General features: G+C 40.8%; 2 protein-coding genes across 2 annotated transcripts; both read right to left on the bottom strand.

Moving 5' to 3' along the window:
• Positions 1-5,742: 5,742 nt before the first annotated feature.
• Positions 5,743-6,678, bottom strand: LOC116521507 (olfactory receptor 14A16-like). The gene has a single exon (XM_032236172.1). The coding sequence runs from the start codon at positions 6,661-6,663 to the stop codon at positions 5,743-5,745; it is 921 nt and encodes a 306-aa protein (XP_032092063.1). The 5' UTR covers positions 6,664-6,678.
• Positions 6,679-19,144: 12,466 nt separating this feature from the next.
• Positions 19,145-21,992, bottom strand: LOC116521506 (olfactory receptor 14A16-like). The gene is made up of 2 exons (XM_032236171.1): positions 21,084-21,992; positions 19,145-19,177 (listed from the first exon to the last, which is right to left on the bottom strand). Exons 1-2 carry the CDS (start codon positions 21,975-21,977, stop codon positions 19,145-19,147), a joined length of 927 nt encoding a protein of 308 aa, XP_032092062.1. The 5' UTR covers positions 21,978-21,992.
• Positions 21,993-22,224: the final 232 nt, after the last annotated feature.

Here is a 22,224-nt window from a genome sequence, read left to right as displayed (position 1 = left end):
TCTTACCTCAGACTCTCAGTACATTTTACTTGGTGACAAAGGTGGGATCCTGAGGAAAAGGTCCCTCCCAAATAAGAGCGTTATTTCAAGAAGCAGTCTAAATATCTGATCGAAGTACGATGGCAGCTACAACCCCATTTTCTGCTTTCATGCCTGAAAGAGAATTTTGGGAATCATTTATTCAATGATTTCAATGCTTCCTATTCGCAAATGACTTTAAAGATATTTCAGACGAAAGAAGAACGGGGTACTTTCTTAACTCATGCAGGCCGGAGATGTTTGCTACAGCCTGAGCTTTAGCCATCCCAACTCAAGTTTTTACAGTGCCTTGGGACACATTATTAGCAAAACTAAAAGGGCACTATGCTCCAAAAACCTTCCCATTTTGCCAGGCGGTATGCTTTCCACCAGTATATTCAAGGGGAGACTGAAACTGTGAGCCAATATGTGGCAGCTTTAAGAAACTCCGCCATTCACTGTGAATTCCCTGATCTGGATGATGCGCTATTAGAGCAATTAATTTGCAGAGTGAAAGACCCTCATTTACAATGCCGGTTACTAGTCCATTCAGACTTAAATTTATCCATAGCCATGGCTGAAGCACGAGAAGCCAAACAATCTGGTCAATCAGCTGTCAAGATTAAAAAATATCAATCTTTCCATAATCCACCTGTTCTACCTCCTACGGTGAATCAACAAGAGGTGGATGGGAATAAAGATTTCTGGCTACCTGAAGAGGTGAGCCAGCTGAACCTGCAAGTAGAAGGAGACTCCTGGCTAATTTACCTCAGGCAGGCTGCCTCAGTTGTGGAGGAAACCACTTACGGTCATCCTGCCAGGTCAAGACAGCGGTTTGTCGATACTGCAATAAAATGGTGCACCTTGACTATGTGTGTAGGGCCACCCTGCCTCCATCAGATATTGCTGTTAAACCATTTAACCATGCTGGTGGCAGGCCTGTTAATCACTGGGCATCCAGAACCACTGATGACTGCTATGCCATTGACCCAGTTGTGGAGGAAGATGAAGCCATCAACACTGTGTCTGCCACTACGGGCAGCAGAAAGAAGAAGTACATCACCGACCAAATTGAGGGGGGGGGGGGCTTGTGATATGAAGATTGACACCATGTCAGTGAAATCCATTATCGTACGAGACACCCTGAAGCGGCTGGTACCAACGTTCCCAGAAAAGCGCCTGGAGAAATGCCCTTGCATTTTAAAAGATTATCAAAATAACCCAATTCCTCTTAAAGGAAGCGGTAAATTTTTGGTAGAGCATGGCCAATTTAAAGGCAATTTGCCTATGGTCATGATGGCAAACCCCTTAGCCACTCTACTAGGGCTAGATTTGTTTGAGGCTTTGCAGTTAGAGATAACGGGATTTCACTCAATATTGGATACAGGAGAATTCAATGACCTCACCAAAGAATTCTGTGAGGTGTTTAATGATTCCTTAGGTAAATATAATGGGTCTCCTATTTCTTTTGACTTAGATCCTAGCGTCTTGCCAATCCGCCTTAAAGTGAGAAGAATTCTTTTTGCCTTGCAAGCTAAAAGAGATGCAGTTTGATAAATTGTTAAAACAAGGGATATTAGAGCCTATAGATTATTCAAGGTGGGAAACCCCTATAGTGATACCAATGAAGTTGGAAGGATCCATTAGGATCTGTGCTGACTATAGGGCGATGATAAATAAAGCCTTGCAAGCACACACTTATCCGGTTCCCGTGGTGCAGCATATGCTGCAATCGCTGGGCCAAGGAAATTTTTTTGATAAGCTTGACTTAGCTCAAGCTTATCAGTAATAAACAGTGGATGATGCGACGGCTGATGCTCAGATGATCGTCACCCATCATGGGGCATTCCGGTGCTGCAGACTCCAGTTTGGAGTCTGTGTTGCGCCCAGAATTTCTCAAAGTATTATGGAAAGAACACTGCATGGGATTCCTGGGGTCTTATCCTACTTTGACGATGTACTTAAAGCTGCTAATAATAAGAAAGAACTGCTACATTTAAGATCTGTTCTTCAGCATTTTAAAGAGAAGGGTTTAAAGAAAAAAAATCTAAATGTCATTTTGGAGTAACGTCCGTGGAATTCCTGGCCTTTCATATTGATGCTCATGGCATTCATCCATCCCAGTCCAAATTAAAAGCATAAAGAATGCACCAGCTCCCACTAATAGATCTGAACTACAAACCTTCCTGGGCTTGCTCAATTTTTATCCTATTTTTTACCCCATAAAGCTTCCATCACAGACTGCTTGACAGCTTTACGTCATGGAGGTGGGACAGCTGCGAAGAACATGCATTCATGGCTGTCAAATCCCTTTTGACATCTTCTGCCATTCTAATGCAATATAATGAATCCCTGCCATTCATCTTAGCTTCCGATGCTTCTCCTTATGATATGGGGCAGTTTTGAGCCACAGATGCCCAAATGGCAGCGAAGCTCCTATTGCTTATTTTTCTGCTCCTTGTCCAAAGCAGAAAGAAATTATAGCCAATTGGACAAGGAGGCTTTGGCAGCCATGGCAGGAATCAAACAATTCCACCACTATTTGTATTCATTATATTACACTATTCATTCCTCCTACAAATGGACTATAAACCCCTTCTAAGTATTTTAGCTGATGACCAACCAACACCTGCTATACTATCACCATAAATGTTGCAGTGAATTGAATTCCTTGTGGCATAGTCATACCGTGTGGAATACAGACCTGGGAAGCAATTGGGTTATGCGGATACATTAAGCTGTTGTCTGCTTCCTGTTCTGCCCGAAGGCCCTGCTCCTGCAAGCACCATACTACTTATTTATGAACTGGAGCTGCCTCTGCCGGCAACTGACATTGCAGCACATTCAAAAAAAGACCCTATTCTATCGAAAGTATTAGAATGGATTCACCCAGGTTGGCCCATTGACCAACTGTCCTAAGAGTTCCTACCTTATTTTAGAAGATGGATGGAACTATCTGAACTTAAAGACTGTTTATTATGGGGTACAAGAGTAGTGGTACCACCTCCATTATGCACTTCAATATTGCACCATTTACACTTAAGTCACCCCGGCATTGCCAGAATGAAGGCTTTAGCACGGGGGTATGTGTGGTGGCCCAAATTAGATACCAACATCTCAATCTGAGTTCTTGCTTGCCTTCCTTGCCAAACCCCTAGGCAAGCTCCACTGACAGCTCCTTCAAAGGACTGAGACATGCCAAGAGGACCTTGGACCTGTATCCATATAGATTTTGCGGGCCCATTCCAGGGCCACTCTTTTGTAGTAGTGGTTGATGCCTTTGCTAATTGGGTTGAACTCTGTTCTATGCAGTACACCACAGCAGAATCCACAATCCGGGTATTGCAACATTTATTTACAACACACGGCATACTAGACACGATAATGGCCCACAGCTGACCTCTGCTACTTTCTAATCTTTTCTAGCTAGTTTAGGTATTAGGCATGCACTACTGGCCTCCTATCATCTGGCTAGCAAAGGCTGGGCTGAACGAGCTGTACGATCTGCCAAAGAACATTAGGCAACATGGGAGGGGGACCATGGGAACAAAAATTGAATACATACTTGTTATCGCAACATACCACACCTTGCCCTATTTCGGGGAAAAGTCTACCTGAATTTCTTATCGGTCAGTGTCTGCACACAGTACTTGACCATTTGCATCCCACCTACCAATCTGACACACCACCACAATTTAGTGGTACACAAACTTTGTTTTAAATATATTTTTATTTTCAAAACAAACATACAAATCCTCCTTCTTTACATACTTTAGAAAGTGTATCAGTTGGTTACAAAAGGCTTTTGTGCATCTCTTCCACCGTCATCAAATTTAATTCATATTAACACTAATATCTTCACTCGGATATTTATTATATTACCATCATCATACCCCCACTTTTATTTGACTATGATTATTTAAATGTCCATCATAAAATTTACCAAGATTTAAAACATAGCCACATACTGGCATTTCATTTACTTATTTATAAAATCCTCCATTAACATTAAATCCTCATACATTCTAGCTAAACATCCATAATGTTTAATACCAAAATTTTCTAATCCTTCTTTCCGTTGGTACATGAACTTTTAAAATGGGGGAAGAGGTATTTGCAAGGAACTGTATTGGAGATCCTAAATGGGTTCCAGGCCAGATTATACAGGTAACCGGAACATGTTCTTATAGGGTCCAGTTGGAGGATGGCCATCAGTGGCGGTGCCATGTAGACCAGCTGCGGCAATTAACTTGTATCCTCCTTTTGTGCTAAGGAGTCCATCAAATCCCACTGTTACCTGTCCTGCTACATACTGACCAGAATGCACCCGGACGTAACTATTGGTCCGTCAACAACTGCCTCGTTCTCGCCAGATAGTTCATCTGCAAGTTCCAGACACATGGGGTGGGTGGAATCTTCCAGAGGCCTTGACTCGTCCATTCCATTCACCGGGGAGGTGCCTGAGCGACAACTGTCACCAGCTGCTGCAGCAGAACCAAGACGTTCTGGAAGAAGCCATCATAGACCCACCTACTTGAAAGACTATATCTGCACTAACTGGGTGGAAGGAGTGTTACATCCCTATGTGACCCACCCTAGCCGGTCAATCAAGCATGTCGCAAGATGATTGGACTAGGCACATTTTGCATTCAGGCAGGAAATTGGAGGGTTGTCATTGGTTAACACGCTGACAGCTGGGAGTATGTCTTGTTCTTGTTGTTTAGTTGGTAATAAATCAGTTGCATTAACTCCGAGTCTGCTTCTTACCTCAGACGCTCAGTACATTTTACACATTATGGCAAGATGCTAAGGAAAAGGAGGTTTAGGTTTACTGGATTTGAAAGCAGAAAGATAGTGTATTTTGATGCTTGCTGTTTGGTATAGCTAAAAGAGTGAGTTAATCTTCAAAATAAGAGGTTACTTGATTTAAATGGCCATGAATTAAGATTTGGCTGGCACAAGATATTTATGGTATGACAAGGTTAAAGTAAATGTTGATTTTAATAATCATTTTGTTATGTTTGTTGTTATAGAAATGGATAGTTTATATTATTATGTAAAAGTAAAAAGTTGAGTTTGATGTTATTATCTTATTCTACTGCACCAAAGGGAGTTGAAAGTCAGTGCCTTTTCTTTCTGTCCCTTGCCTCACATTTTCCCCTCCCCTTTTCCCTCTCCTATTTTTCTATTATTTTCTTTCATATTTTTGTATTACATATTATAAACAAATAAATACAATTAAAAATATTCTGTGATATTTATATTAAGGTACAAAGATACAATCGGAGGAAATTGAAATGAAATTACATTTAGTTTAAAAGTGGCTTATAAAGGTTAAATTAACATAGACTTGTTGTGTTTTGTAGATAGTAGAGTTTAAAACATATAGATAGAAGTTCTCTGGAAAGACATTTAAGTTCATATTTAATAGAAACACGCCTGTATTAAGATGTGGTCAGTAGGGGAATAGCCTGAACAGGAATCTTTCTGTATAAGAAGCACCCAGCAGAAATTGAACCAGTTTAACACAAAATGAGACAAAGCCTACCCATAGATACGCTGGAGAAAACATACTGTAGAATGTTGAACTGAAATAAACTGTGTGTGTGTGTTTGTGTGTGTGTGTTTGTTCAGTTAATATCCTGCTTTCCACCACTACATACAATGTTACACTCAATTCTCTCTCTTCCACATACATCTGAGGAAAGTGAATGAAGGAAAACATTAAACCACCAAGAGGGTGAGATGGCTAAAGAACTTCCCTAGAGCAGTTTGGATATCTTTATTCCTTATACTATAAATAATTGGATTCATCATAAATGGCACAGAACAGTAAATCATAGTAATTACCAGGTCAAAATCAGATGGACATTTTGAGATTGGCTTCAAATAGGCAAAGGTGCAGATGCAGATAAACAAGGAGACAACAATTAGATGAGGCAAGCAGGTAGAGAATGCTTTCTGTCTTCCCTTCATGGAGGGTATTTTCATTACAGCTCTGAAGATTTGCGCATAAGAAATTATTATGAATATAAAACAACCGAAAACCAGAAAGGCACCGAAAACTAGAATCCCAATTTCTATGAGATACAGTTCAGAGCAGGAGAGCCTTAGTATCTGTGGGATCTCACAAAAGAACTGGTTGATGACATTGGAGCAAAAGGTGATAGAGAAGGTGCCACCAACATGGACTAATCCATAGAGAAAACCACTGACCCATGCAATTATTGTCATTTTCACACAGGATTCCCTGCTCAGCATGATTGTGTAGTGTAATGGATCACAAATAGCAACAAATCGATCATATGCCATAACTGTGAGGAGAGAGACATCTACAGCCATAAAAAAGATGAGAAAAAACACTTGAGCAGCACATCCAGTATAGGAAATTTTTCTGGTGTGAGTCATGGATTTGGGAATAGTGACAGAAATGGCACCAAGGTCAGCAACAGAGAGGTTTACTAAGAAGAAGTACATAGGAGTATGAAGGTGGGGATTAAGGACTATGACAGTGATAATTAGAAAATTACCCATCAGGGCTACCAGGTAAATTGCCAAGAATATAACAAAATATACAGTTTGAAGTTCCTGGATCTCGGAAAAACCTAGAAGCTGGAATTCAGTCACTGTGCTTGTATTGAACATTTCTTCCTTTGAAAGTTTCAGGGACCTATAGAGAATCAAATAGTATACAAAATAGAATAAATGCTATCATATTTCTCAATCTGAAGTTCTTCCCTGTCATGCTACAGTACTTTGCCCTCACTTTTGAACTGGTGAACACATTTTCAATTTTAAGAGCATGTTATGTGACAGTTCCATAATGTTGCCATCCATCCATCTATTCATCCATCCATCCATCCATCCATCCATCCATCCATCCATCCATCTATCAACGTGAACAACATAGCTATCAGAAAGAATCATATTTGAAATATACCTATATTCATTTGGCTGCTTTACTTTGCATTCCCTGGAAAAGTGAAAAAGTGTGACAAATTTAATCAAAACAGTTGTATAATTATATTACAAAATTATATTATATTCCAGGAGTGCAAATTATCATGATTTCAAATTATTAACTCTCTCTGTGTGTCTGTCCATCTGTCTGTCCGTCTGTCTGCCTGCCTGCTTCCCTGTCGCTCTGGTTGGTCCATCCACATTTATCCAATCATCCATCCATTCAGCTAACTATCATTCATCTATGATCTGTTTTGCTTCCAATTTTTTTATTTTAATTTTTACCTGCTTGGAGTTGCTCCATTGTAGAGTCTTGTCCTGGAAAAGAAAAATTCTCTGTGACAAACTGAGCATTTCTTTAGCTTCTGTCTCCCTTCAACATAACCCAAGTTATAATCTTCAATCTATACAAATATTCCAGGGAGATATACCCAGAAGAGTTGAGTTGATTGATGTAATCTGTATTTAGCATCACAGATTACTTGTGAGAATTATGAATTGGAATTATTTCTCTAAAGTTTCTATTGGACAATATCAGAAACCAAACATGATTTACATGTATAACATCCTTATGAAGAATAAAAAACCAACAGGTTTATCTTCATTATCCAGTTGTTCCATAACGAAAATGACCAATATTTATTTCTTTAGGATAGGAGCAGAAAATATCACTTTGTATGAATAATCCACACTCCATGAAAGTGATGTGTTTTATGCTTTATTTTTGAAGAAACATTTCTATGTTATATCTCAAATAACATTAGTTTGATGTAGGCTAATCTCAGCAGTCCATTATGCCTTTAACTAAGGCACTGCTTATCATGTTTTTAAATGTATTTTAGAGCTATTCTTACCATTAATATATTAGTAGCACAATGGCTCTAAGATTTCTGAATTCAAAACCTTGTGGTAAATCCTTTTCTGCCCCCCCCCCCATATTCCTACATTTTCTTTGGTAAGTTTTTAAAAAATCCATTTTAACTCTTAGTTAATAAGCAATATTCAGGACTTTTATCTGACACCAGTATCTCTTGTCCTTATTTCTCTGGTCACAAGATTGCAAATCAGATTATTTTGGATTGGGAATAAAAGTATGATAAAGCAGGGCTCTCCACAGTTGTCTGAACATCCCTCCTCTTTTTTAAAATACAAGAATGAAAGAGATTAGCAGGTTTAAAATGAGGTATAAGCTTCTAGACTTTTCTGAATATGAAAGAGAAATACACATATATCACCAATTCTTTGAAATATAATGAGCTTCTGCAATGCCATTGCAAGGCACTAACCAGCCCAAATAAAAGTTATAGCATTAGTATATTTGAAGTCTTTTTCTACTAATAAGTGTGTTAGCGTTTGCAGCAATCCATCCAGCACACAAGTAAATAATTCAGCAGGATTCATTTATATAAGAAACTTATTTATATGCAATAATACAAAGCATGATGCATATATATAATACCCATGTAGCAGAAGCCGGGATCTGAACTCAAAAGACAGAAACACAGAAGCTATATAATACAGAGGCTCTATTGCAAAGACAAAACAACTCTTACAGTATATACCCGGGATGGAGAACCTATGGAATGTGTGCCACAGGTAGCACGTGGGAGCCATTTGTCAGGACATGCGAGGCGCTGCCCTGTCAGCTGGTTACCGCGCATGCGCGCGCTGGCCAGCTGAATTCGCCATTTTTTGAAGCTATTTTTCACTCTCCCCAGGCTCCAGCATGGCTTAGCTTGGCTGATTTGTATATACCAGAGATGGTGAACCTTTTTTGGCTCGTGTGCCATAAGTGGGGGTAGCGCAGGTTGCAATGTGTGACCCCCCCCCAGTGCACATGCACACCCTACAGGTGCTGCCCCCATTTTTTAAATGCTCTTTCCGCCCTCTCAAGGCTCCAAAGGCTTTATAGAAGCCTGGGGAGAGCGAAAAGAGCCTTCCCCGCCCCCCTGGAGGCCTTCCGGAGGCTTCATGAGCTTCCCTGAAGCCTCCGGAGCACTCAAAACGATGTTCTGACCAAACCAGAATTCATTTGGTCAAAAAAAATAATCTGTGGATAGGCCATATCTGTATAAGTTATAAGATGGGATGAGACTCTGTTTACTGCCAAGTGTATTGCTCCCTTTCAATCAACATCATTTGTTCTTTCTTCCACTCTTCAAGTTTCTCTTTGTATTTTGTAATGCCTTCTTCTTCAGATACTGGTAGTTTCTTCTCAACAAGTTAAGTATTCAGGGTTAACAGTTTTCTAGACTCCACCTTGCCAAAGGAATAGAGTTTAGGAATGTAATCTAATGGTTGGGTTGGCAATATATAAATCATGTAACAATGCTATACCTGTTTCTTTAAATCATACTGTAAAATGTGATTGGTTGCTGTTTTCCTCAATCAGCCATAGGAGGGAGCCAGAATGACTGTTAGTTCTCTGTTTGTTAGATACTGGGCTGATCTGATCTGAGTGCCGTGAGCTATTATAAGTTTTGCAACTGTTAGCAAACTTTGTGTACTGGACTGTTTATATGATACTGGACTATGTTATTTGGATTATCCCTTAACTGAAAGACATTGATGACTATCTTATCCGTGTATGACTTCAACTGTTTGATGGACTCTGATACCTCTATTTCCATGAAAGTAAAAGCCATTTAAACTGCAGTGTCTCTATATGCTGGTTTGTGTGTTCTCCAACACAACTCTCTCAATGCTTTGCTGAACGTACTCACTCTCCCAACCGGGAGCTTACCTAATACTGATTATGGGCCCAGAGTGGTACCAGATGTAGCTAAAGGAGATTTGGTGTTGATACACAATACTGCATACAGACAGCTATTTATTGTAGTGATTGTTACTATCCTGGAGAAGATGGCGAGTGATCTATCAACAAGCCTATCGATGATAACCCCATTGGATGGAACAAACTATGTTTCCTGGTCTATGAAATGCAATCTACCCCCACGTATGGAAGGTTTATGGGTGCTGTACAGAATCCACTGGATGTAACTGCTTGGAATCTAGATAACGATAATGATGCCCAGAAGATAGCAGATTTTCAAGGTTATTACTGTAGTTACTGATAATGGGATGGAGTTTACCAATTATAAATTCCAAACAATGTTAAGAACAGCTGGAATCGAGCACAAACATTCTACTCCGTAAAGGCGACAACATAACTCGTTTGTAGAATGAAGGGGGCAAACATTACAGGCCATGACTTGAACTATGATATCTGATTCAGGTTTGCCGGAAACATTGTGGGGTGAAGCTATGATGTGTAGTAACCATATTTTAAATAATGTGGTGAATACAACAACCAGTGAATTGCCATTCAGGTGGCATGGCAGAAAATTAGATTTGAATTACCTACATACATTTGGAGCCCCAGCATAGGTACATATTCCATCACAAGGGAGACTGAAAGGGCAACATAGAACTTAGCATAGTTATTTTTCGTAGGTTACGAGGCCAACCATAGAAGGTTTAGATTTTGGGAGAAAGGCATAACTAAGTTTCACTGTAGTGCTAGTGTTAAGTTTATAGAACACGTGGGGTGGAATAAATTAGAACCAACTGATGATGTAATTATCAACACCCAGGTAGTCCCTAGTGATGAAATAGTAAAACCAGCAATTAAAGAGGAAGTACAGGTACAGGAGGAACTAGAAGAATGGGAGCAGGTGAAATAGGAGAGTCCACTGGTGAGCCCTGAGTTGCCTAGACATTCAACCCATGTAACACAACCACCTGACAGATACCAAGCTACTATTGCATATCGTAGATAAAGTTCCTGCTACTTATCATGAATTAACCCTGTATCCTAAGGAGGAGCAGATAGTTTGGAAAACAGCAATGGAAAAGGAACTGAAATCCTTATAAAAGTTAGAGGTATATGAAAATGTAAGGTTACCCCCAGGTAAACATGCCATAGGATGTAAATGGATCTACAAGATTAAAATAAATGTAGAGGGGACTGTTACCCAAAAAGCCAGGTTAGTTGCACAAGGGTTTGATCAGTTAGCCAATGACTATGATGAGGTATTTGCACCTAGTTTAAAGGCTATAACATTACATGCATCATTAGTTTGGGCAGCTAAGCATGGATATGTAGTGAATCATTTAGATGTTGAGACGACATATCTCCATGCACCGTTGCAACATACTTTATATTTAAAGAAGCCTTTAAGGTTAAACACTGGAAAAATGGTTTGCTGGAGGTTGAAAAAGAGTCTGTATGGCTTGAAGCAAATAGGATATGAATGGAATCAATGTATAGTTAGAGAGTTAACGAAGGTAGGTTTCAAAACTGGAATGGCTGATCCATGTTTGTTTAAAAAAGAAAGTGATGGTGTGATTTCATTGTTGCTATTGTTCGCTGATGACATAGCATTAATCACTAAAACTGAGGAAGAAGCTATAAGGATTATAACACTGTTAAGGATGAAGTTCAGTATAAAACATTTCGGTGATATAAAAAGACTATATAATGTATTAATACAGATGGACTCCGAAACAGAATTAGTTAAAGATTGTATGATAAAGTGAGCTCAAAATATTGAAGAACCAATAATGCTGGATACATGGGAAAGGATTTGGGTAAGAAACATAAAATTTACACAAGCCCAAAACTTGAGAGAAAACTTTTTACAAGATGTTTTATAGATGGCATTTAGATCCTAAAAAGTTGGCTTCTATGTATCTGAATTTACAACCTAAGTGTTGGAGATGTGACTCTAGGGACACTACATATTTTCATATATGGTGGACCTGCAAAAAGGTTAAGGCATTTTGGATAAAAATATGGTGGATTATACAAAATGTTCTTAAAAAAAGGATAAAGTTTACCTCCCAGTTATTTTTGTTAGGTATAATTACTGATTGTACAGCTGTAGAGATTAACTTGATTTTGCACTTAATAACTGCAGCTAGATTGTTGGTGGCACAATACTGGAAGAAGGAAGATTTGCCTACTATTCAAGAATGGACATTGAAAGTCACAAATTTAGCCGAGATGGCTAAAATATCTGCATATCTTAAGGACTACTCAAACGAGAGATATAAACGAGACTGGAAAAAATGGATTGATTATACTCAAAATAAATATGGGACTAAGAAATTCCAGATAGCGTATGATTAAGATTAGGAAGGATATAAATTGTTTAGTGTTAGCCTAGCAAGGAGAAGCTGTTCAATTTAAAGATGTTATTAATTTCTTATTCTTTTTTGAAACATATTTTAAACTGTTTTTGTTAAAGACTTATACCGTGTATTAGTTCTGGGAAGTCAGGGGAGGGAAGGTTGGGAGAGGCTGGGGGGCAGGGTGGGAGGGAGGGAAGCATATTAGGCTTGAGGAGGGGTGTTAGGTTTTAAAATAATATGATTGTACATGTATACTGTTTTCTCTTATTTTCTCTTTAAAACCAAGATATGTCATGTATATTGAAATGGAAGTATAAATACCATCAACACAGAATGGAGTTTGCTCAGAAGCTGAAATACACCAACTGAATGAGAGGAAGAATGGGAAGCAGAGGAGAGAAGAAAGATAGGAAGAGAGGGATAGGAGAGAGGGAAAGGGGGGGAGATGAAGAGAATAATGAGGAGTGGAAAGAGGAGAGAGGAGAGAGGAGAGAGGGGAAAGAAAGGGGAAGTAGAGTAGAAAAGGATGATGGAGGGAAGAAAGGAAGTAGGGAGGGAGAGGAGACAGGCAGAAGAAAGGGGTGGATAAGGCACAAACAGGGTGTATGGAGAGCAGAAAAGCCAATAATTGGTTTTCATTTTTTTTATTTCCCTTTTTTTTCTTTGCCCCCTCCCCCCCTGGAGTTGATGGCAAGATGAACTGATGTAATTAATAATTAGTACAATATGGCATTGGCTATGTAATAGTATACATGTGATTATATGTTGTGAAAATGGAAAATAAAAAAGTTTTTTCTTTAAAAAAGAAGCTTCTTCAGCTCTGATTAGATGGTAGGGAAGGATTTATACTTCTTACAGATAGCTGGTCATTTGCATTCTTTTATAGAGTTGTTAAGACCAGTTGGAGGTTTATCTGTGTCCTCAAGGTCACCTCAATAATGCAAAAGGATGTGGAGCCTTCTTGAAACTGTCCTTTCTGGTATTTGGTAATAACATGATATTAGCTTCTTTCCAAGTTGGAGGTATCCCTCTCCCTTGTTATATATCATTCATTATGTTATTAAATAACTGAAGAAGAACTGATACTCCATTTAAACTGATATCCATGGCAGATGGATATCTCCAAGTTTATATGGCAAGGGAGAAAAAAAATCAAGAATCAGATACAAATTGTTATGTCCCTACATGTCCAGCCCTAGCCTGTCAATCAAGCATGTGGCAAGATGATTGGACTGGGTGCGTTTTGCATTCAGGCGGGAAATTGGTTAACGCACTGATAGCTGGGAATATAAAAGAGCTGACAGATTGCAAAACATTGTCTTGTTCTTGTTACTTAGTTGGTAATAAATTGGTTGCATTAACCCCAAGTCTGCTTCTTATCTCAGACGCTCAGTACATTTTACTTGGCGACGAAGGTGGGATCCTGAGGAAAAGGTCCCTCTCAAATAAGAGTGTTACTTCAAGAAACAGTCTAAATATCTGATTTAAGTACTATGGCAGCTACAACCCCATTGTCTGCTTTCATGCCTGAGAGAGAATCTTGGGAATCGTTTATTGAATGATTCGAATGCTTCCTATTCACAAACGACTTTAAAGATATTTCGGATGGAAGAAGAAGGGGGTACTTTCTTAACTTATGCAGGCCAGAGATGTTTGCTACAGCCCGAGCTTTAGCCGCCCCAGCTAAAGTTTTTACAGTGCCTTAGGGACACATTATTAGCAAAACTAAAAGGGCACTACACTCCAAAACCTTCCCGTTTTGCCAGGCGGTATGCTTTCTGCCAGTGTATTCAATGGGAGACTGAAACTGTGGGCCAATATGTGGCAATTTTAAGAAATGCCACCATTCACTGTGAATTCCCTGATCTGGATGCAGAGTGAAAGACCCTCCTTTACAATGCCGGTTACTAGCCCATTGAAACATTTATTCATAGCCATGGCTGAAGCACGAGCAGCCAAACAATCTGGTCAATCAGCTGCCGAGATTAAGAAATATCAATCTTTCCATAATCCACCTGTTCCACCTCCTACGGTGAATCAACAAGAGGTGGATGGGAATGAAGATTTCTGGCTACCTGAAGAGGTGAGCCAGCTGAACCTAAGTACCACAAGTAGAAGGAGACTCCTGGCTAATTTACTTCAGGCAGGCTGCCTCAGTTGCAGAGGAAACCACTTACGGTCATCCTGCCAGTTCAAGACAGCGGTTTGTCGATACTGCAATAAAACGGTGCACCTTGACTATGTGTGTAGGGCACCCTGCCTCCATCAGATATTGCTGTTAAACAATTTAACCATGCTGGTGGCAAGCCTGTTAATTGCCGGGCATCTAGAACCACTGATGACTGCTATGCCATTGACCCAGTTGTGGAGGAAGATGAAGCCATCAACACTGCGTCTGCCACTACGGGCAGCAGAAAGAAGTACATCACCGTCCGAATTGAGGGGGGGGGCTTGTGAAATGAAGATTGACACCGGATACGTGAAATCCATTATTGCATGAGACACCCTCAAGTGGCTGGTACCAACGTTCCCAGAAAAGCGCCTGGAGAAATGCCCTTGCATTTTAAAAGATTACCAAAATAACCCAATTCCTCTTAAAGGAAGCGGTAAATTTTTGGTAGAGAATGGCCAATTTAAAGGCAATTTGCCTATGGTCATGATGGCAAACCCCTTAGCCACTCTACTAGGGTTAGATTTGTTCGAGGCTTTGCAGTTAGAGATAACGGGATTTCACTCAATATTGGATACAGGAGAATTCAATGACCTCACCAAAGAATTCTGTGAGGTATTTAATGATTCCTTAGGTAAATATAACGGGTCTCCTATTTCTTTTGACTTAGATCCTAGCGTCATGCCAATCCGCCTTAAAGTGAGAAGAATTCTTTTTGCCTTGCAAGCTAAAATAGATGCAGTTTGATAAATTGTTAAAACAAGGGATATTAGAGCCCATAGATTATTCAAGGTGGGAAACCCCTATAGTGATACCAATGAAGTTGGAAGGATCCATTAGGATCTGCGCTGACTATAAGGCGATGATAAATAAAACCTTGCAAGCACACCCTTATCCGGTTCCCGTGGTGCAGCATATGCTGCAATCGCTGGGCCAAGGAAATTTTTTTGATAAGCTTGACTTAGCTCAAGCTTATCAGTAATTAACAGTGGATGATGCGACGGCTGATGCTCAGATGATCGTCACCCATCGTGGGGCATTCTGGTGCTGCAGACTCCAGTTTGGAGTCTGTGTTGCGCCCAGAATTTTTCAAAGTATTATGGAAAGAACACTGCATGGGATTCCTGGGGTCTTATCCTACTTTGATGATGTACTTAAAGCTGCTAATAATAATAAGAAAGAACTGCTACATAAGTTAAGATCTGTTCTTCAGCGTTTTAAAGAGAAGGGTTTAAAGAAAAAAAATCTAAATGTCATTTTGGAGTAATCCCCATGGAATTCCTGGGCTTCCATATTGATGCTCATGGAATTCATCCATCCCAATCTAAATTAAAAGCTAGAGTTTTACAGTTTTATTAGAATTTGTAGGCCGCCCTTTTCCCTGAGGGGACTCAGGGCGGCTCACATAAAACCGGGGAAGGGGAATACATACATCAAGATAGAAACTTATAATAAAATGGTAGGCAACATACATTCATCATTCGGGAGGGGCAACTATCCTTATCCCCAGGCCTGACGGGCGAGCCAGTTCTTCAAGGCTATGCGGAAGGCCTGGACGGTGGAGAGGGTACGAATCTCTACGGGGAGCTCGTTCCAAAGGGTCGGGGCTACTGCTGAGAAGGCCCTCCTCCTTGTGGTTGCCAGCCGACACTGGCTGGCCGATGGGATATGGAGGAGGCCTAGTCTATGGGATCTTATTGGTCGCAGGGATGTAATTGGCAGAAGGCGGTCTCTCAAGTATCCAGATCCACTGCCATGTAGGGCTTTATGGGTGATTAATAGCACCTTGAAGCGCATCCGGAGATCGACAGGCAGCCAGCGCAGCTCGCGGAGGATAGGTGTTATGCGGGTGAATCGAGGTGCACCCGCAATCACTCGCGCGGCTGCGTTCTGCACTAGCTGAAGTCGCCGGATGCTCTTCAAGGGCAGCCCCATGTAGAGCACATTGCAGTATTCCAGCCTAGAGATCACAAGGGCCCGAGTGACTGTTGTGAGAGCCTCCCGATTCAGGTAGGGTCGCAACTGGCGCACCAGGCGAACCTGGGCGAATGCCCCCCTGGTCACAGCCGTTAGGTGGTGGTCAAATGACAGCTGTGGATCCAGGAGGACTCCCAAGTTGCAAACCCTCTCTGAGGGGTGTAAAATTTGACCTCCCAGCCTGAGTGATGGAATATTAGTCAAATCTTTGGGAGGAAAACACAACAGCCACTCGGTCTTTTCTGGGTTGAGCACAAGCTTGTTAACCCTCATCCAGTCCATAACGGCCTCAAGGCCCCGGCCCATCACATCCACCGCTTCATTGAGTTGGCACGGGGCGGACAGATACAATTGAGTATCGTCCGCATATTGATGGTATCTAATCCCGTGCCTGCGGATGATCTCTCCCAGCGGTTTCATGTAGATGTTGAATAGTAGGGGGGATAAGACCGAACCCTGAGGCACCCCATAATTTAGGGGCCTAGGGGACGATCTCTGCCCCCCCACTAACACCGACTGCGACCTGTCCGAGAGGTAGGAGGAGAACCACCGTAACACGGTGCCTCCCACTCCCACCTCCCGCAGTCGTCGCAGAAGGATACCATTGTCGATGGTATCGAAAGCCGCTGAGAGGTCAAGGAGGACCAGGATGGAGGGATGTCCTTCATCTCTGGCTCTCCAGAGATCATCAATCAATGCGACCAAAGCGGTTTCTGTGCTGTAACCGGGTCTGAAGCCTGACTGGAAGGGGTCTAGGTAGTTTGCTTCCTCCAAGGACCGTTGGAGCTGGAAGGCCACCACCTTCTCAACAACCTTCCCCAAGAAGGGAAGGTTGGAGACTGGGCGATAGCTATTAAGAACAGCTGGATCCAAGGATGATTTCTTCAGGAGGGGTCTCACCACCGCCGCTTTCAGTGCGGCGGGGAAGTTCCCCTCCCGAAGGGAGGCGGTTACAACCGCCTGGATCCAGCCTCGTGTCACCTCACTGCAGTTCGTGACCAGCCATGGGATCGTCCAGGTCTGCAAATTCCAGGGGTGGTCTCCCCAGTTCCACAATCCCCCTGTAGGCAAACGGGGGGCAGGGGTGGGGGAGGCGATGGAGATGCCAAAATACGATGCCACTGCCACCAAATTGATATTCCCCCCCCTCGCCACCGAACAGCTGATGCAAATGAAGCAGCACGGAAACTGCCAGAATCGCCCAAACCTCCGCAATCCGCAGCTGCAGCATCCTGACGGCCCGGAGATGGTCCTGGGGGTGGATACACAGTCGTGGGTCGCTCCACGACTGCATAAAGAATGCACCAGCTCCCACTAATAGATCTGAACTACAAACCTTCCTGGGCTTGCTCAATTTTTATCCTATTTTTTACCCCATAAAGCTTCCATCACAGACTGCTTGATAGCTTTATGTCATGGAGGTGGGACAGCTGCGAGGAACATGCGTTCATGGCTGTCATATCCCTTTTGACATCTGCCATTCTAATGCAATATAATGAATCCCTGCCATTCATCTTAGCCTCCATCAAACAATTCTACCACTATTTATATGGCCATTTATTCCTCCTACAAATGGACCATAAACCCCTTCTAAGTATTTTAGTCGATGACCAACCTACACCTGCTATACTATCATCATAAATGTTGCAGTGAATTGAATTCCTTGCGGCATAGTCATACCGTGTGGAATACAGACCTGGGAAGCAATTGGGTTATGCGGATACATTAAGCTGTTGTCTGCTTCCTGTTCTGCCCGAAGGCCCTGCTCCTGCAAGCACCATACTATTTATTGATGACCTGGAGCTGCCTCTGCCTGCAACTGACATTGCAGCACATTCAAAAAAAGACCCCATTCTATCGAAAGTATTAGAATGGATTCACCCAGGTTGGCCCATTGACCAACTGCCCAAAGAGTTCCTACCTTATTTTAGAAGATGGATGGAACTATCTGAACTTAAAGACTGTTTATTAGGGGGTACTAGAGTAGTGGTACCACCTCCATTATGCACTTCAATATTGCACCATCTACACTTAAGTCACCCTGGCATCGCCAGAATGAATGATTTAGCTTGGGGATATGTGTGGTGGCCCAAATTAGATACCAACATCTCAACCTGAGTTCTGGTTTGCCTTCCTTGCAAGCTCCACTGACAGCTCCTTCAAAGGACTGAGACATGCCAAGAGGACCTTGGACCTGTATCCATTTAGATTTTGCGGGCCCATTCCAGGGCCACTCTTTTCTAGTAGTGCTTGATGTCTTTGCTAATTGGGTTGAACTCTGTTCTATGCAGTACACCACAGCAGAATCCACAATCTGGGCATTGCAACATTTATTTACAACACATGGCATATTAGACATGATAATGGCCCACAGCTGACCTCTGCTACTTTCTAATCTTTTCTAGCTAGTTTAGGTATTAGGTATGCACTACTGGCCTCCTATCATCTGGCTAGCAAAGGCTGGGCTGAACGATCTGCCAAAGAAGCATTAGGCCACATGGGAGGGGGACCATGGGAACAAAAATTGAATACATACTTGTTCTTGCAACATACCACACCTTGCCCTATTTCAGGGAAAAGTCCACCTTAATTTCTTATGGGTCAGTGTCTGCATATCATACTTGACCGTTTGCATCCCACCTACCAATCTGACACACCACCACAATTTAGTGGTACACGAACTTTTTTTAAAATTTATTTTTATTTTCAAAACATACAAATCCTCCTTCTTTACATATTGTAGAAAGTGTATCAGTTGGTTACAAAAGGCTTTTGTGCATCTCTTCCACCGTCATCAAATATAATTCATATTAACTCTAATATCTTAAGTCGGATATTTATTATATTACCATCATCATACCTCCACTTTCATTTGACTATGATTATTTAAACAACCTTCCTCATAAAATATACCAAGATTTAATACATAACCATAAACTGGCATTTCATTTACTTATTTATAAAATCTCCCATTAACATTAAATCCTCATATCCTATTCTAGCTAAACATCTATAATATTTAATACCAAAATTTTCTAATCCTCCTTTCCGGTGGTACATGAATTTTGAAACTGGGGGAAAGGGGTATTTGCAAGGAACTGTATTGGGGATCCTAAATGGGTTCCAGGCCAGATTATAGAGGTAACTGGACCATGTTCTTATAGGGTCCAGTTGAAGGATGAGTGTCAGTAGTGGCGCCATGTAGACCAGCTGGGGCAACACTTAACAAACTTGTATCCTCCTGTCATGCTAAGGAATCCATCAAATCCCTCTGTTAGCTGTCCTGCTACATACTGACCAGAATGCACCCCGGACCTAACTACTCTTCTGTCAACAACCGCCTCATTCTCGGCGGATAGTTCATCTGCAAGTTCCATATGCATGAGGAGTGCAGAATCTTCCGGAAGCGTTGACTCATCAATTCCATCTACCTGGGGAGGTTCCTGAGTGACAACTGTCTCCGGCCGCTGCAGCAGAACCAAGCCATTCTGGAAGGAGCCATCATAGATCCACCTACTTGAAAGACTATATCTGCACTAACTGGGTGGAAGGAATGTTACATCCCTATGTGTCCCACTCTAGCCTGTCAATCAAGCATGTCGCAAGATGATTGGACTAGGTGTGTTTGGTATTCAGGCAGGAAATTGAAGGGTTGTCATTGGTTAACACACTGACAGCTGGGAGCCTAAAAGAGCTGTCAGATCGCAAAACATTGTCTTGTACTTGTTACTTAATTGGTAATAAATCAGTTGCATTAACTCCGAGTCTGCTTCTTATCTCAGATGCTCAGTACATTTTACACATTATGGCAAGATGCTAAGGAAAAGGAGGTTTAAGTTTACCAGATTTGAAAGCAGAGAGAAATTGTATTTTGATGCTTGCTGTTTGGTATGGCTAAAAGAGTGGGTTAATTTTTAGAATAAGAGGTTACTTGATTGGCCATGAATTAAGATTTGGCTGGCACAAGATATTTATGGTATGACAAGGTTAAATGTTGTAAATGTTAATGTAAATGTTAAAATAAATGTTAAAATAAATGTTAAAGTAAATGTTAAAGTAAATGTTGATTTTAATAATCATTTTGTTAGGTTTGTTGTTATAGAAATGGCTAGTTTATATTATTATGTAAAAGTAAAAAGTTGATTTTTGATGTTATTATCTTATTCTACTGCGCCAAAGGGAGTTGAAAGTCAGTGTCTTTTCTTTCTGCCCCTTGCCTCACATTTTTCCCTTCCCTTTTCCCTCTCCTATTTTTTTATTATTTTCTTTCGTATTTTTGTATTACATATTATAAACTAATAAATAAATACAAGGAAAAATATTCCGTGATATTTATATTAAAGTACAAAGATACAATCAGAGGAAATTGAAATTATGTTTAGTCTAAAAATGACATATAAAGGTTAAATTAATATCAAATAGACTTACTGTGTTTTGTAGAGAGTAGAATTTAAAACATATAGATAGAAGTTCTCTGGAAAGAGATTTAAGTTCATGTTTAATAGAAACACACCTGCATTAAGATGTGGTCAGTAGGGGAATAGCCTGAACAGGAATCTTTCTGTATAAGAAGCACCCAGCAGAAATTGAACCAGTTTAACACAAAATGAGACAAAGCCTACCCATAGATACGCTGGAGAAAACATACTGTAGAATGTTGAACTGAAATAAACTGTGTGTGTGTGTTTGTGTGTGTGTGTTTGTTCAGTTAATATCCTGCTTTCCACCACTACATACAATGTTACACTCAATTCTCTCTCTTCCTCATACATCTGAGGAAAGTGAATGAAGGAAAACATTAAACCACCCAGTGGGTGAGATGGTTAAAGAACTTCCCTAGAGCAGTTTGGATATCTTTATTCCTTATACTATAAATAATTGGATTCATCATAAATGGCACAGAACAGTAAATCACAGTAGCTACCAGGTCAAAGTCAGATGGACATTTTGAGATTGGCTTCAAATAGGCAAAGGCACAGATGCAGATAAATAAGGAGACAACAATTAGATGAGGCAAGCAGGTAGAGAATGCTTTCTGTCTTCCCTTCATGGAGGGTATTTTCATTACAGCTCTGAAGATTTGCACATAAGAAATTATTATGAATATAAAACAACTGAAAACCAGAAAGGCACTGAAAACTATAATCCCAATTTCTATGAGATACAGTTCAGAGCAGGAGAGCCTTAGTATCTGTGGGATCTCACAAAAGAACTGGTTGATGACATTGGAGCAAAAGGTGATAGAGAAGGTGCCACCAACATGGACTAATCCATAGAGAAAACCACTGACCCATGCAATTATTGTCATTTTCACACAGGATTCCCTGCTCAGCATGATTGTGTAGTGTAATGGATCACAAATAGCAACAAATCGATCATATGCCATAACTGTGAGGAGAGAGACATCTACAGCCATAAAAAAGATGAGAAAAAACACTTGAGCAGCACATCCAGTATAGGAAATTTTTCTGGTGTGAGTCATGGATTTGGGAATAGTGACAGAAATGGCACCAAGGTCAGCAACAGAGAGGTTTACTAAGAAGAAGTACATAGGAGTATGAAGGTGGGGATTAAGGACTATGACAGTGATAATTAGAAAATTACCCATCAGGGCTACCAGGTAAATTGCCAAGAATATAACAAAATATACAGTTTGAAGTTCCTGGATCTCGGAAAAACCTAAAAGCTGGAATTCAGTCACTGTGCTTGTATTGAACATTTCTTCCTTTGAAAGTTTCAGGGACCTATAGAGAATCAAATAGTATACAAAATAGAATAAATACTATCATATTTCTCAATCTGAAGTTCTTCCCTGTCATGCTACAGTACTTTGCCCTCACTTTTGAACTGGTGAACACATTTTCAATTTTAAGAGCATGTTATGTGACAGTTCCATAATGTTGCCATCCATCCATCCATCCATCCATCCATCCATCCATCCATCCATCCATCTATCAACGTGAACA

The sequence above is a fragment of the Thamnophis elegans genome, chromosome Z (assembly GCF_009769535.1).
Source record: "Thamnophis elegans isolate rThaEle1 chromosome Z, rThaEle1.pri, whole genome shotgun sequence".
NCBI lineage: Eukaryota > Metazoa > Chordata > Lepidosauria > Squamata > Colubridae > Thamnophis > Thamnophis elegans.
This window is presented reverse-complemented; position numbering and strand designations above follow the sequence as displayed.